At 39.5% G+C, this 12,709-nt stretch overlaps 1 protein-coding gene across 5 annotated transcripts in view; it reads left to right on the forward strand.

The window, feature by feature from the left end:
* The window catches only part of CDK14 (cyclin dependent kinase 14), a 514,904-nt gene that overhangs the window by 214,518 nt on the left and 287,677 nt on the right, over window positions 1–12,709 (forward strand). For all 5 annotated transcript variants that reach the window (XM_033083308.2, XM_033083300.2, XM_033083326.2 and 2 more), the window contains one exon: window positions 8,399–8,462. In XM_033083308.2, the coding sequence (XP_032939199.1) occupies window positions 8,399–8,462 (64 nt within the window). The remainder of the gene's footprint in view (window positions 1–8,398; window positions 8,463–12,709) is intronic.

Here is a 12,709-nt window from a genome sequence, read left to right on the forward strand (position 1 = left end):
AAGGATCAGTTTTGTCTTGTTGAGGTGTTTTATAGTTTCTGCAGCTCCAAAGCAGATATCAAACCCCCTAAGTCTATTTTAATGTCAGAATTTTAAAATTCTGATTATGGGACTGCTGATGGAAAGAGACTCCTGAGCAGAGATGGCTGGGAAAGCTGAAAGGACAGGTTCTCTGTTCTGCTTTTAGCAGTTCAGCATGGAGCATCCCTCACAGAGGAGCCACCTTTTCACTTTGGAGCTAAACAATCTCCTTTCACCGTGTACATCATTGTTTAGCCAACTTTTGATTTGGCAAAATTGCTGCATGGCTGCACTGGTTTGAGGGAAAGTGCAGTATCTGTCAGGAGTTTCCTTTTTCCCCTTTTGCTGCTAATTTCAGATTGTGTCTCTGCAGCTTAGACCCCTCTATTTTCAAAGTAAGTTTGCCAAGTCCTTTTTTCTGGGTTTCTTTAGCATTCATCTCATTCACATAAACATTTTAGTCAGAATCACTAAATTAAAAAACAGTTTTTTCCACCATGTGAACTTTTAAGGACATTGTAAGTTACTAAAATAAAGCCTTATGATGAAACATACTGGCTCCCTGTAGGAAGAGGATGTCACAGTCCTGTACGAGTTGTTTCACACTTGCTTTTTCCTTGTTGTGAAATGTAGATTAAATACTCTAGTTTTGTGACCATTCCAGTTCAGTTTGGATTATGGACAGAATTTGTTTCTAGAATTCATCCCATCAAATTTGGAATAAATAAAACTGTTCTCTGACTGGGTGTTTAAGGTCACTGGCATGTCAGAGCCCTGTGGTGCTTTGTTGTGGGGCTGGGGATGTCATTTAATCTTGTCCTGATGCTCTGCAGTGCTGTGTGGCACTGGGGTGACAGTTCCTCCTGCTCCTCTCCTGCCAGCTGTGCCTCCCAGGCTCTGTCAGGGTGGCCAGGCATGTTTTTGGGCAGTCTCCACTCCCCTGTTTCCCTGGTGTTGGCACAGCTGCAGTGATGTCTCTGCCAGGGTCTCTCAAAAAAGGTAGCTGTGGTTATCATGGGTATGAGGAGAATGATGGATTTACTTGTGCTGCAAATGGTATGGAAATAGTGTTGGGATAAATTTAACTTTGCAACGCAGACAGCTATGAAAATATTGTTTATATACATAAAGTAAGGATGGAAAAAATCACATATTAAAAAGGTTTCCTGGCATGACTTCATTGTATTTTGCCTCTATGGGGAAAGGAAGTTAAGAACAGTTGGACCCTCTACTGTTTCAAGTACCTCATTTTTCATCCTTGACACAGCTAAAGCAAAAATATTAGTTCAGCTTATTTTTTTTTTTTCTTAATGAATGTGTGTTATTAGAATTTTTTGGGAATGTTTTGCTTCCTTCGTCCATACTGGCCCATTAGCCCAAGGTTTTAGAACACAGCTTCGTCATAAATCACTGCTTATGCTCAGAGGAAGTGGTTCAATTACCCGTATATAATGGAATGATGATACTCCTCTTGATGCCTGAGTCAGGCTTTTGTTGAGCCTCATTCTGTTCTTGCTGCTTCTTTTTTCACCTTAAAGAATAAACCTCAATAACTTGCATTTTTTCACAAAACAGCATCACTTTCCTTACAGCAAGAAGAGGTTTAGGGGTTGATGAGGACGTTCCTTCTCTCTTTTGTGTTGCTCTTGTGTCCCAACCTCATCATCTGTATAGCAGGTACTTCATAAGACTAGTGAAAGAATTTAATAACTTCCCTTTTTTTTTGTTTAAGACCATGCTTAGATCATTTACAAAGTAACTTGCAAAAGAAATGCTCCAATCAGTTTGTTTTCAAGCCAGCCTTGTTCTCTCTTAAATCCATAATTCTAGTTTAATTTCCTGAATGCAGATAACATTTAAAATATTCTTTTGTACATTTACCATTGTGCATATAAAATGGTGGTTATTTAATTTATTTTTCCTTTTGCCATGTATCATCATTGTAAGGATTTTGTCATGACTCTGACAGCATTTACACATAAGGAAGCAAAAAAAAAAAAATATTACCACCTGTTTTACACATAAAACTAAGAATTAGAATTTGAAATTCTGCATTTGTCTGTAAAGAATTATGTGTTATTGTTTAACACTTTTGTTCTGAAGAGGAATCATACAAGTTACGTTTCAGTATGCTTAATCTGTTGCATTACATTTTCTGTATTTTTAATCTGTTTCACTGGTATTTAATTTCTTACCTGTATGGGAATAATGAAGGGATATTTTGATGGCAGTTGACTGAGAAAAACACAGAAAGTTAACTATGTAAGAAAAATAATTTTACTAAAATATGGTTTTCAGCATCTGAGCAAGGTCTTTATTGCTTTCCACATGGGAAGAGATCTCCTAGATTACACAATCTTACCTCAGTTGTTTTAACTTTGAATTGGCATGGATTCCTGGTTTAGGAACTATACAATTTTTACCATTGATTTAATGAAGTAAGGCTTCAATATTCTAAATCTCAGGACAATTAAAAGGCATGTGGTGTTTATTTTTCATGAATCCAAATAAATATATTCTTGCCACCTCAGCTGATAGACATTGTTTCTTTAGCAAAAATGAGATGACTTTTTCACTGCAGCTGTGAACCCTGGAACTTCCACAACATTCCCAAGGGTAAAATGTGTTTGGCCCCAGTCTAACAAATCTGTAAGTATATTAAAGAAATTAATAGAGGTACAGGCCCTTATGGAAACTGAACTGCAAGAGCAAACCTGTAAACTCCTGATGTGAAGAAATGAAAGAAATTACTGGTCTTGAGGCAATTCCATTTCTGACTCTATCTTTTGGATATTAGACTTGACACTCAGCTGTCACCATTGTGCCCAGCAGGGAGTTGAAGGAAACCTCACTGCAGCTGTCAGTCAGCAGACTGAGTCAGCATGCATACTGCACAAATAATTACTGAATGCTTTCTCTAACCTACTGTACTAAAACCAAATGCTAAGTTGAAGGATGAAGATTATTCTTTGGTCTTCACTGCCTCTCTTCTGCTAACACAGAACTTATCCAGATTGTGAAAGATGTGGTTCAGATCTACCTGACTCTACTCCTCAGGAAGGGAATGTGGCTGCAGGTGGATCATCTGGACAGATGAATTAGCATCACTGCTCTTCCAGAGCAGAAATTCTGTGTTCAGAGGTGGCTCTGAGAGTGATGGAGCTGCTGTAGAAAAAACCTGGAACTCACACTGCTCCTCAAAGGGCAAATCTAAAGCAGTAATGTGCAGCAATTTCACGACTATAAGGCGCACCCTTTTGACTAAAATTTTGATTGAAACTCGGAAGTGCCCCTTATAATCTGGTGCGCCTTATATATGGACAAAATTCAGAAATTTGCCAAGCCGAAAGTGCGAGCCGTGAGCCGCGGCACGAGCCGAGCCGAGCCACGCCAGCCACAAGAGCCGTGCCAGCCAGTGCCAGGGGAGGGCGGGAGTGCCGAGGCCCGCAGCACGGGGCTGAGTTTAAAGGCTACACCAATCTGTGAAAAATGTTTGCAAATTGAGCACCTGCCAGTAAACCCTGCGATTGCGTGATTCCGTTAGTAATTGGTTACTTTGTTGTGTGCGGATCCTCGCTGCAAAAAAAAAGTGCGCCTTATAGTCCGGTGCGCCTTATAGTTGTGAAATTACTGTACTTTCCTCTAATGGAATGGAAAACACCTAGCTTTTTGACTAAGTTGAAAACTTCATTACATATATATGTTTTGGAAGAACAGAACAGATTTTTGTTGAAAAGCCAAACATCCAAAACCTCCAAATCTCACTCAACAGAAAGACATTGCTGATTTGGGAATGGTCTGCAGTGCTTATTCTCTTCCTCTTTTGAGTAAGTTCAGTTCCTCAAACAGCTGCGTCTCCCATGGTAGATCACAGCCAAGGATTCACTAAATGTTTTACCCAGCAAACAGGAAGACAGGAAAAGAAATCTTGAACATCCTTAAAAGGTAGAATAAAATAAGAAAACATTTTTACATCCAGCTTGTAAGTTTTCCCACTTAAAATTCCATGACATTTTTCAACAAACCTCACTTCTTTTAAAAGGAAATATATGCATTCTCCTGACACTTTTTTTTAACTAAACTTTGTTTGTTCATCAGGTTGGCCTAACATTAAAAAAATTTAAATTCTGCATATTGCTTAACCTGATTTCCATAGCTCTTGTCTAAGGAAAGGCAGCTCATTTGCATTCTAGTCTTGTCTTCATTCTGCTCTGAATAATACCACAGGCTGCAGGTTCTTTGTCTTGTTGAAGTCCAAACTGTCACCTTTCTTGAGGATCATCAGTTCTAACAAGGGTTAAAGTGTTATATCAGTAATATGCAGCTTTCTATATTCAAAACTGGTAGTGTAAAGGGAAATGCTTTTCTTTATTAATTATGCCAGCAATTGAAAAAGAGCTGGCAGGAAAGATTTGCACTGCTGCTCATCTAATACATGGCAGTAACACGGGATGGTTTTGCATTTGAAGCAGAATACAGGACAACATGACTAATTGTGTTGGTGCAAAGCTCACTGTAAACTAATTATTCCCTTGTACACCAGGGAATGGTGAGTCCTTGGTAAGCCAGATGCTAACCCCAAAATTTTTCTTATATTAAAAAATAAGGCAATGCAGTAGCCCTTGATGCGTTTTTGTTTTATTTCCTAGAAAATCTTTCTATATCATGCTTGTGTATGGAGATTTCAACAGCAGGTTCTGTTTTTATAACTTTCTGCCAAACTCTAATGATATCAACTGGCAGTACAGGTATTTGACCCTCAGTACCCTGATGTATTGTAAATCTGTCATTTTTATATGAATAGACTTCTCACTGTACAAATGGAATTAGAATCTGGTCCTAATTTTTAATAGCAAGTTTCAAATGAGAACATTTTATATCCCTTGTCAGAGAATAAAAGAGCCCAGAGTGTTGTCTGTGGTGTGGAACAGCAGAACCCCAGTAGATTTTGGAGTCTTCTTTGCAGAAACCATAACCACCATGGTCCCTGGAAAACATTAACTGCATTCCAAATTTGAGAATTGTAGATTAGTCTTGTGTTAGTAATTCAGTTTGAAGAAAATAGGATATTAAACCATGCAAGCTGAATGCTTACCTTGCTGAGAAGCAAATTATCAGTAGAGAAAGCAAACAAGTTAGTTTTATTTTTTCAAACAATTCTCAATGCTAAATAAAAACTTTTTTTCCAGTATTAAGTTGGGGCTTGATTGCTGTGACAGCAGTGGTTATTTTTATGGCTTTGGAACATGAAATGGAAAGAAAAAACGTTAAAATTTGGAGGAGGCAGAACTCCTGGTGGCGTGCTTGGGATGAGAAGTGGTGGACCATGAAAGCTGGGGCTAAGAGGTCACCTGTAAAATAACAGCTCCTGGTGTTCAGCTGCTGTCTGGGTCTGGGTAATCAGTCTTCACTGCTAAGTGACAGTGTATTCCAGATGACTGTTGGGTTCTCCCTTCCTCTCCACCTCCCTTTTCCATGTTGGTGCCTTAATTCTCTCTTGTAAGCTGCAGAACAAGGCAGATTCTTCTCCACTGTGGTGTTAGGTGTGAACCCTCTTTGCTTTGTTTACAGCAGTGTCAAAACTCTTTCTTTGGATTGTTTAATCCCACTCATCAAAATGGGATTGACTGCTACTTAGAAGAATCACTTACAAGGTGATGTTTACAAATCTCTTTATGTTGGCAAGTGACTGTGGGCAGTGACTGTTCCATTTTATCCAAAACCACAGTTGTTTCACCTCTGCCCTCTTCTCTTTGTTTGTTGGCTGTCACATACTGTGAATTTCTGTATATGCTAAAAAATCGTGTGGAAGAAGTGTGATCTTTATAGTGTTTGTACCATGCATTAAAATAAAGTGCTTGGATCCTTGCCTGAACTACCAAGTGTCTCTACCTTAAAAATGCTTGGCTTTTAGATGCTAGGAAACCCAGAGTTGTTTTCAGCTTGACTGCTGCCCTTGAGAGAAGCTATAAATATTGTAGGTGATTTGAGTATTCCAAAGCACAGAACTTGCTTGCAGCTGGCTCCGGGATACTGTGGTGGCAGATGTGCTAGAATATTATTAAAGAAATGGATTGGAAAACTAGTGAAACAAGAAACAGTGAGTCAAGAATGATTCCTCTAAAAAGTGAAAATTACAGATTTTGTTAGCTGATTTTAATTTTAATCTTTACAGTCCCATAACTGCCTCTGTCTCATCTAAAATAAGAGGCAAATAAGAATATACTTTAAGAGGAATGTGGCTAATTTTTTAAATATTCAGAACAAATATATTCATAACAAATATATCTTATTTAATAAGAGAATATTCCTTTGATTCACTAAGAGGGGTTGCAAAGTTGACAACCTTATTTCTAAATTTAAATGGATACAAGAATCTCTGGTTTTGATCCACGGGCTCCCTCTCCTGGTCTGGGAGGTGCTTGGCACCAGGAGCTTGATTAATGCAGAAGGTAAGTAGAAGTTATTTGCAAATTGATTTTGTGACACAGTGTCCCAGTGTCTCCTAACTTCCTCAGTGTTTAATGACAGCATTGTGCTCTCTCTAATAGCAATAATGAGATGAACACGGGTGTTGTGATGAATCAGGACTGCAGGGCCAGGTTTATCTTATTCAAGTGCCAATTAAGGACTGAAAGAAATGTGCTGCAAACAATATTTACAAATAACATCAGTGAATTTGCATACCTAAATAACTATGTGAATGTATACTCTATAGTTGCAGTGTTACTGTCACCTTTGTCACCTTAGTTCTCTGCTTTCACCTTCTACTGATCGTACCACATCCAAGTTGGATTATTTGCCAATTGTATTTGATTTTGGAAAAAAAATCTTTGGATTAATATTCTTAGATGAGAAAAGTATGACTATTTTAAACTGCTCAACAAATTTGAGTCTTTAGACTCATAAAGCAAACCTTGTAGGTAGAAATTGAATCTGTTTTAGGCATCACTTAATTTTTTCTCAAGTTAGGAAGCTCATTTATAAATTTAATTTAATAAATTTCTGGCAAAGTTGAAGTAAAACTTTTTGTGTTTTACCTTGCCAGTCTTGCTTCTAAGAGGTTTTTTACCTGCTTGAATTTATCAACATGAACAAATGTTTACACAGCTTAAGAAATGAAACATGTATTCTGGAGTGGTATCCTTCTTTTAATGTTCCTAATTCATACGTATATCACAGCAAACAAAATTAAAATAATTCTCTTCAGATCCAAATGATTTGGAGTAGATGTTGTTTTTGACATTTTTTGGATCAAAGATTTTCATGTGAACTTTGGGATTGCTTCATGCTGAGGTAAGTGACCACAGAATGTCACCTGAAGGTATGCAGGTCCAAAAGATTTATTCAGATGACCTGCAGTGCAGATAGGGGCAGAGCTGAGAGGAGTTTTTGTACCTTGATAATGCAAAACAAGCACCAGACTAATGTAAATTACTTTCATTCCGAATATCGATCTTTTATTCCAGGGGCCTGAGCTTATAACAAGTATTCAAAAGAATCTAGCATTTTCATTCATGTAAGAAATTGAGTGTAAATTTTTGAAAATAGAGATCCTACTAGTGTAATAATAAATTCCATGGTTCGTTCAGAAATGTGTTTCTAGAGCAGTTCATTTAAGTGTTTCTCCTGACTTTACTTAAAGCAAGTCTTGACAGTTATGTGTTAGACAGCAAAACCAGGTTTGGGAGAATTACTTATAGCAGTTCTCTCACTTTAATTACTACTTGTGTCAAAGGCATGGAGAGTGAACTTTTCATGTGAACAGAGAGTATAAGATGCATGTAAGAAGTGTAAATACTTTGATGCTGGAAGTTGGTCTGACTTACAAGAAGGAGGACAGTGAATAGAAACAAAGCATAATGCACGAGCCAATAACGTCTGCATCTCCTAAGGATTTACTGTTTTTATGTGCACTGCAGCCCTGTTAAAATAACAACTCTTTGCTGTGAATTCTTGTTCATGCCACACTTTTGATCATCCTCTTTACCATCTGTGTAAATCTTCTATCCTAGCATCTATTCATTATCTTTTTATCTTATTTAAGTTTCTAGGGATTAAAGTCATTTCTGAGCTAAATTGTCTAGCCTCTGTAGCACCAGTGCTCTCAGATAGCTTGATACTTGTCAGTGAAAAGTAGCTTTAACATCCATTGGTTAAATAGGCAGTGTGACAGGAACACAGCACTCCCATCTGCTTTACAGACTCCGCTGGCACCTTGGCAATGTTGTGATCATTTAACCTTTTGCACCTTCTTCCTCCTCCCCAACCCCACTTAAGAAGCCTATTTGAAGTTTAGATTGTGCTTTCTACTGTACTGTGACTTGTTAAGTCTTTTCCATTAAAGCAATGTGGGATTTTATTTTTTTGTGCACAGGTACTTGGAACACCAAATGAAGATACGTGGCCTGGAGTCCACTCTTTACCCCATTTCAAACCAGGTAGGTTGAAGCACCAAGTTCCTCCAAATTTCCTCTCTGGAAGTACACAACAGAGAGACTTACACTCCTGACCACAAGTGATCAAAGTGACCTGGTGTGCAGTGTGTGAACTGTAATGCACTTCTTCCAGCTACTTACTTTTTATTGTGCTCAGGGTGGGAGATTTTCTTTCATTTAATTTCTTTGCATCCTTTTTTGTTTTCTTCTGTTTGTTACAGTATGAGCCCTGACCTGCTTGCATTCCTCAGCCACTGAGTATTGTACCTTTCAGACAGCCAATGTGCTGATTCTCTAGTCACAATTACTTTTCCAACAGAGCACACCAAACTGATGAATATAAAAGAAACTAAACAGTAAAGAAAAGAAATTGTGAAAGCTGAAGTTATTGCTAGATTATCTATTAGTATCTTTCTGCAAAGGTTCAATGTTTTAATATATGTTGTATTTGCAGTTGTCATACTCTATAACCATCCTTGAAAAACTGTTTCACCATCTGATACATTTTTGTGAGAGAGAGCAGCTTGTCTCCAGGAGAGCAGGAGGATGTGCTATATATATATATATTCATTATGCTATATATGTATGCATTGTTTATGTATGTAATAGATTTAGTTTTGTGTACTTCTCAGTGGGGGTCTATGAAATATGTGGTTTTTTAAACATGGCAGAGCAGGTGAATGAGGTGGCAGGAGATGAGGCAGAGGAGCTGTAAAGGACAAATAGATCTAGATAGGTCTCAAAATAAGAGCGAGAGAAACAATTATATTGTAGGGCTTACCCTGATAGAGACACAAAGCCTTGAGAAAGAGGAATGCAGACAGCTTTCTTGCACATTGCTTTTTAGTCTCTGTCCTACTGCTGACTTACTGCTGTTTAGTGAAATCACACTAGTGCTCTCTAGTGAATTTAGAAAGTTTAACAGTCTTTCACTGAAATACTAAAAGTACTACAATGTTCTTCCCTTAAACAGTGTTCCATGAAGTTTACAAGTTTTGTGTTTTTTATTCTTGATACTGATTAAAAGGTGGGCAAATACAGAATCCTAATAGAAATGCAGTGGTCTGTAAAAGCAGCCCAAAAACATTGGTTTTAGCAAGAATAGTAAAAGGAATGAGAAAGCCTGAAGGTGTTAGTGACTGTTCTTTGGGTTGGTTTGTTTTTCTTTTTCTGTGAGATACAGGAAAGTTTTGAACAGTAGATGGCAGCCAAGAAATTTCCTGATTTCATTTTTCGGTTTGGCTTCCAAGTGTGTCAAGGGATGTGGGTTTATTACCACAGAAGAACATCAGGAAATAAATCCACCCTAGGCACTTTATTAATTCTAATTTTTATACAGGCATTGTGTTAGAATTGCTCTTACTTTCTCCATCCCAGACTATTAATTTTTTCAGCTATGAATACATAATATTTTTACAAATACAGAGTGGGGAGAGGAGAAAAGGTGCCTCCAAGACAGAAAATAGTCACTCAGTATTTTCACCATTTCTGCATGGTGTGGCCTTTGTTCTCTCAGATCCTTCCCACATCTGTGAAGTATGTAGATTTGTAAGTCAGAGTAATTACTATTATTGCTGGCAATCATTTAATCTTTTTAGGGCATGTTAATGCAAAGCACTGAGCTCCTTAATTCCCTTACACTATGGAGGTCTGGGATTTTAAGTAAAGTAAAATAAAATCCCTGTTCTGTACACATACTGTGTTGTGCACCCTGTGTCCTTGATGACCTTGGTAAAAGGATTTTTTGTTTGTCTTATGGTTCCTTATTTGCTGTTTTTAGAAATTACAGCAATAGAAAGCATCATCTAACTGGACAATGAAAACTGGCTTGCATACCCCAAAACTGAGTAACTGAATTTTATGCTGGTAAATGTGGAATTGTTAGAGCAGCAAAACACATCCCTCTGGGATCATTCTGGGGTGCCAGCACCTAAGGTATGCTCTGACCTATGGGCTGGGCTGGAATGAATACTATTTGCTCAGGCCATTAGGAGTTGCTGGAGCTGTTTGGTCAAGGATACCAGGTTCTCTGTCACTTCTTAAAAATGTCCTTTCCTTCATGCTGTTGTGTGCACAAAAGCTTTCTGGCTGTGGTAAGGCTGCTGCGTCATCTTCTACAGGTGCTTAGCCAGCCATGCTCCCCTCCCTGATGGTCTGAAATTGCTGTTACACTCTAGCTTTCCTGACTGACTTCTTAGGAGCAAAAATGAAAGTTGAAGCCTTAGTAATACATTTGACAGTGGGACTCAGTGGTCCTTGTGGGTTCATTCCAATCAGAATATTCTGTGATTCTTTGAAAATAACTGAACCTGTTCCTTTTCCTAGCAAAATGATGAAGTATCCTGAAATGCCTTGCCAAATCTGAACCAATTCCATTATTATTGAAGATTTGCTAAATTACTGTGTTTAAATATATGTGATATGGGGTTAAGTGACTCCTGTACTTTGCATGTTAGTTAAGTTTTAAAACAGATAGCTGCTAACACTAATTGTGATAAATTGAGAAGTACAGAGAGCATTGGTGGTGAGAATATCAATGCTCACTCAGGCAAGGCTTTGATTCTATAAACTTGAGTTGTGTAAGCATAGAGCAAAAGCGTTTGAACAACAGGTATCAGTGATAAATGGTTATGTATTTGGGAAGACTATTGAGAGTCAAAACAGAATTTCATTGTATTTCTTGTTTGTATAGACTTCAATAACTAATTTTCACACTGTGATTTGATAGGGCACAGTCTTGTGCTGCAGAGAGTTAATCACAGTTTACTAAGGGAAACATGTCTGAAAAATGTGGTATTAGTCTCTACTATGGTGGCCAAGGGTCTTGATTATTATGGAAAGCATCCAGTGCTTTAATAACTATGATCTCTGACATCTTAATAGGCAGGAACATTTCTGAGCCTGAATGAGAAATATGTTCCTAAGGCTAGTTGTGGGTGGCTCTAGGTCATTTAAACCCCTAACCTAGCTGATTTTAACAGCTTACAATAATGAAAATAAAATTGTCATCGTTTCGTTTGCCATTTAAAAAGACAGAAAACAACTTGTATTTTATCTGCCTGCTTTGAGATTACTTTCTGTCTTACCAATGCTCCTAGTAATAGGTAAGATATTTAAAGCTAAAAGTTGGCCTGGTCTTTGAGCTGTCTCTGTGCTGCCTCTGTCCTCTCAGTTTTGTCTGTAAGCACAGACACACATGCACACATGTCCTGCTTAGTAAGCTACTTAAGGATAATCTAAATACAGTAATTTCACGAATACAAGCCGCAGTAATTAGACAAAAATTTTGGTGGAAACCCGGAAGTGCGGCTAATATTTGGGTGCGGCTAATCTATGAACAAAAATGTGATATCTGCCCTTACCTAGTATCATACCAGTCCAGTCCCGAGCCGAAACAGTTTGAAATCCATGGTTTCCCGTTGTTCCGACGATGAACCAATCAGAGAACAGCTTATTGCCTGCCTGTGGATGGCGGCATTACTGAGGGGCGGGGGTTGTTATCAGGGTGAGTTACCTCGGCGAGTTACCTCAGCAGTTCGATAAAAGTGTGTGATATTTCTCTGTACTTTTTAAAGTGTTTTCAGTCTTGTGCGGCTACGGGGCTGGCTGGGCTCGCAGGGAAAGGGCTGGGGGAGCCTCTCTCCCCGCAGGGAGAGGGATGAAGTGGGCGATCGGCTCGCAGGGAGAGGGCTGGGGGAGCCGCTCAGCCCGCAGGGAGAGGGGTAGAACGGCCACTCGGCTCGCAGGGAGAGGGCTACAACGGCCGCTCGCCCCGCGGGGCCGCGAGGGCTACAGCGGCCGCTCGGCCACGGGGCTGCGAGGGCCAGAGTGGCCGCTCGCCCCGCGGGCTGCGAGGGCTACAACGGCCGCTCGCCCCGCGGGCCGCGAGGGCTACAACGGCCGCTCGCCCCGCGGGCCGCGAGGGCTACAACGGCTGCTCCCCCCGTGGGGCTGCGAGGGCCAGAGCGGCCGCTCCTGTGCCAGCACGGAGATGTGGCTCCGCTCGGAGCTCAGCTGCCTGCCCGCGTGGCTGAGCGGCTGTTTAAAGGCAACGCGGGTTCATTGGGAATGCTCGCAAAATGACCACACTATTGTTCCTGTCTTTCTTTGCTTGTAAATAAAGGGTGTGTCTTTTTTCACTTGGAAACAATGTTTCCGAGGTTGGCAGTAAGCCAGTAAGCCCCGGCAATCCTGCGATTGTGTTACTAAATGACAACTTTGTGAAAGTTCGCGGCGAACTAAAGTGCGGC

The sequence above is a fragment of the Catharus ustulatus genome, chromosome 1 (assembly GCF_009819885.2).
Source record: "Catharus ustulatus isolate bCatUst1 chromosome 1, bCatUst1.pri.v2, whole genome shotgun sequence".
NCBI lineage: Eukaryota > Metazoa > Chordata > Aves > Passeriformes > Turdidae > Catharus > Catharus ustulatus.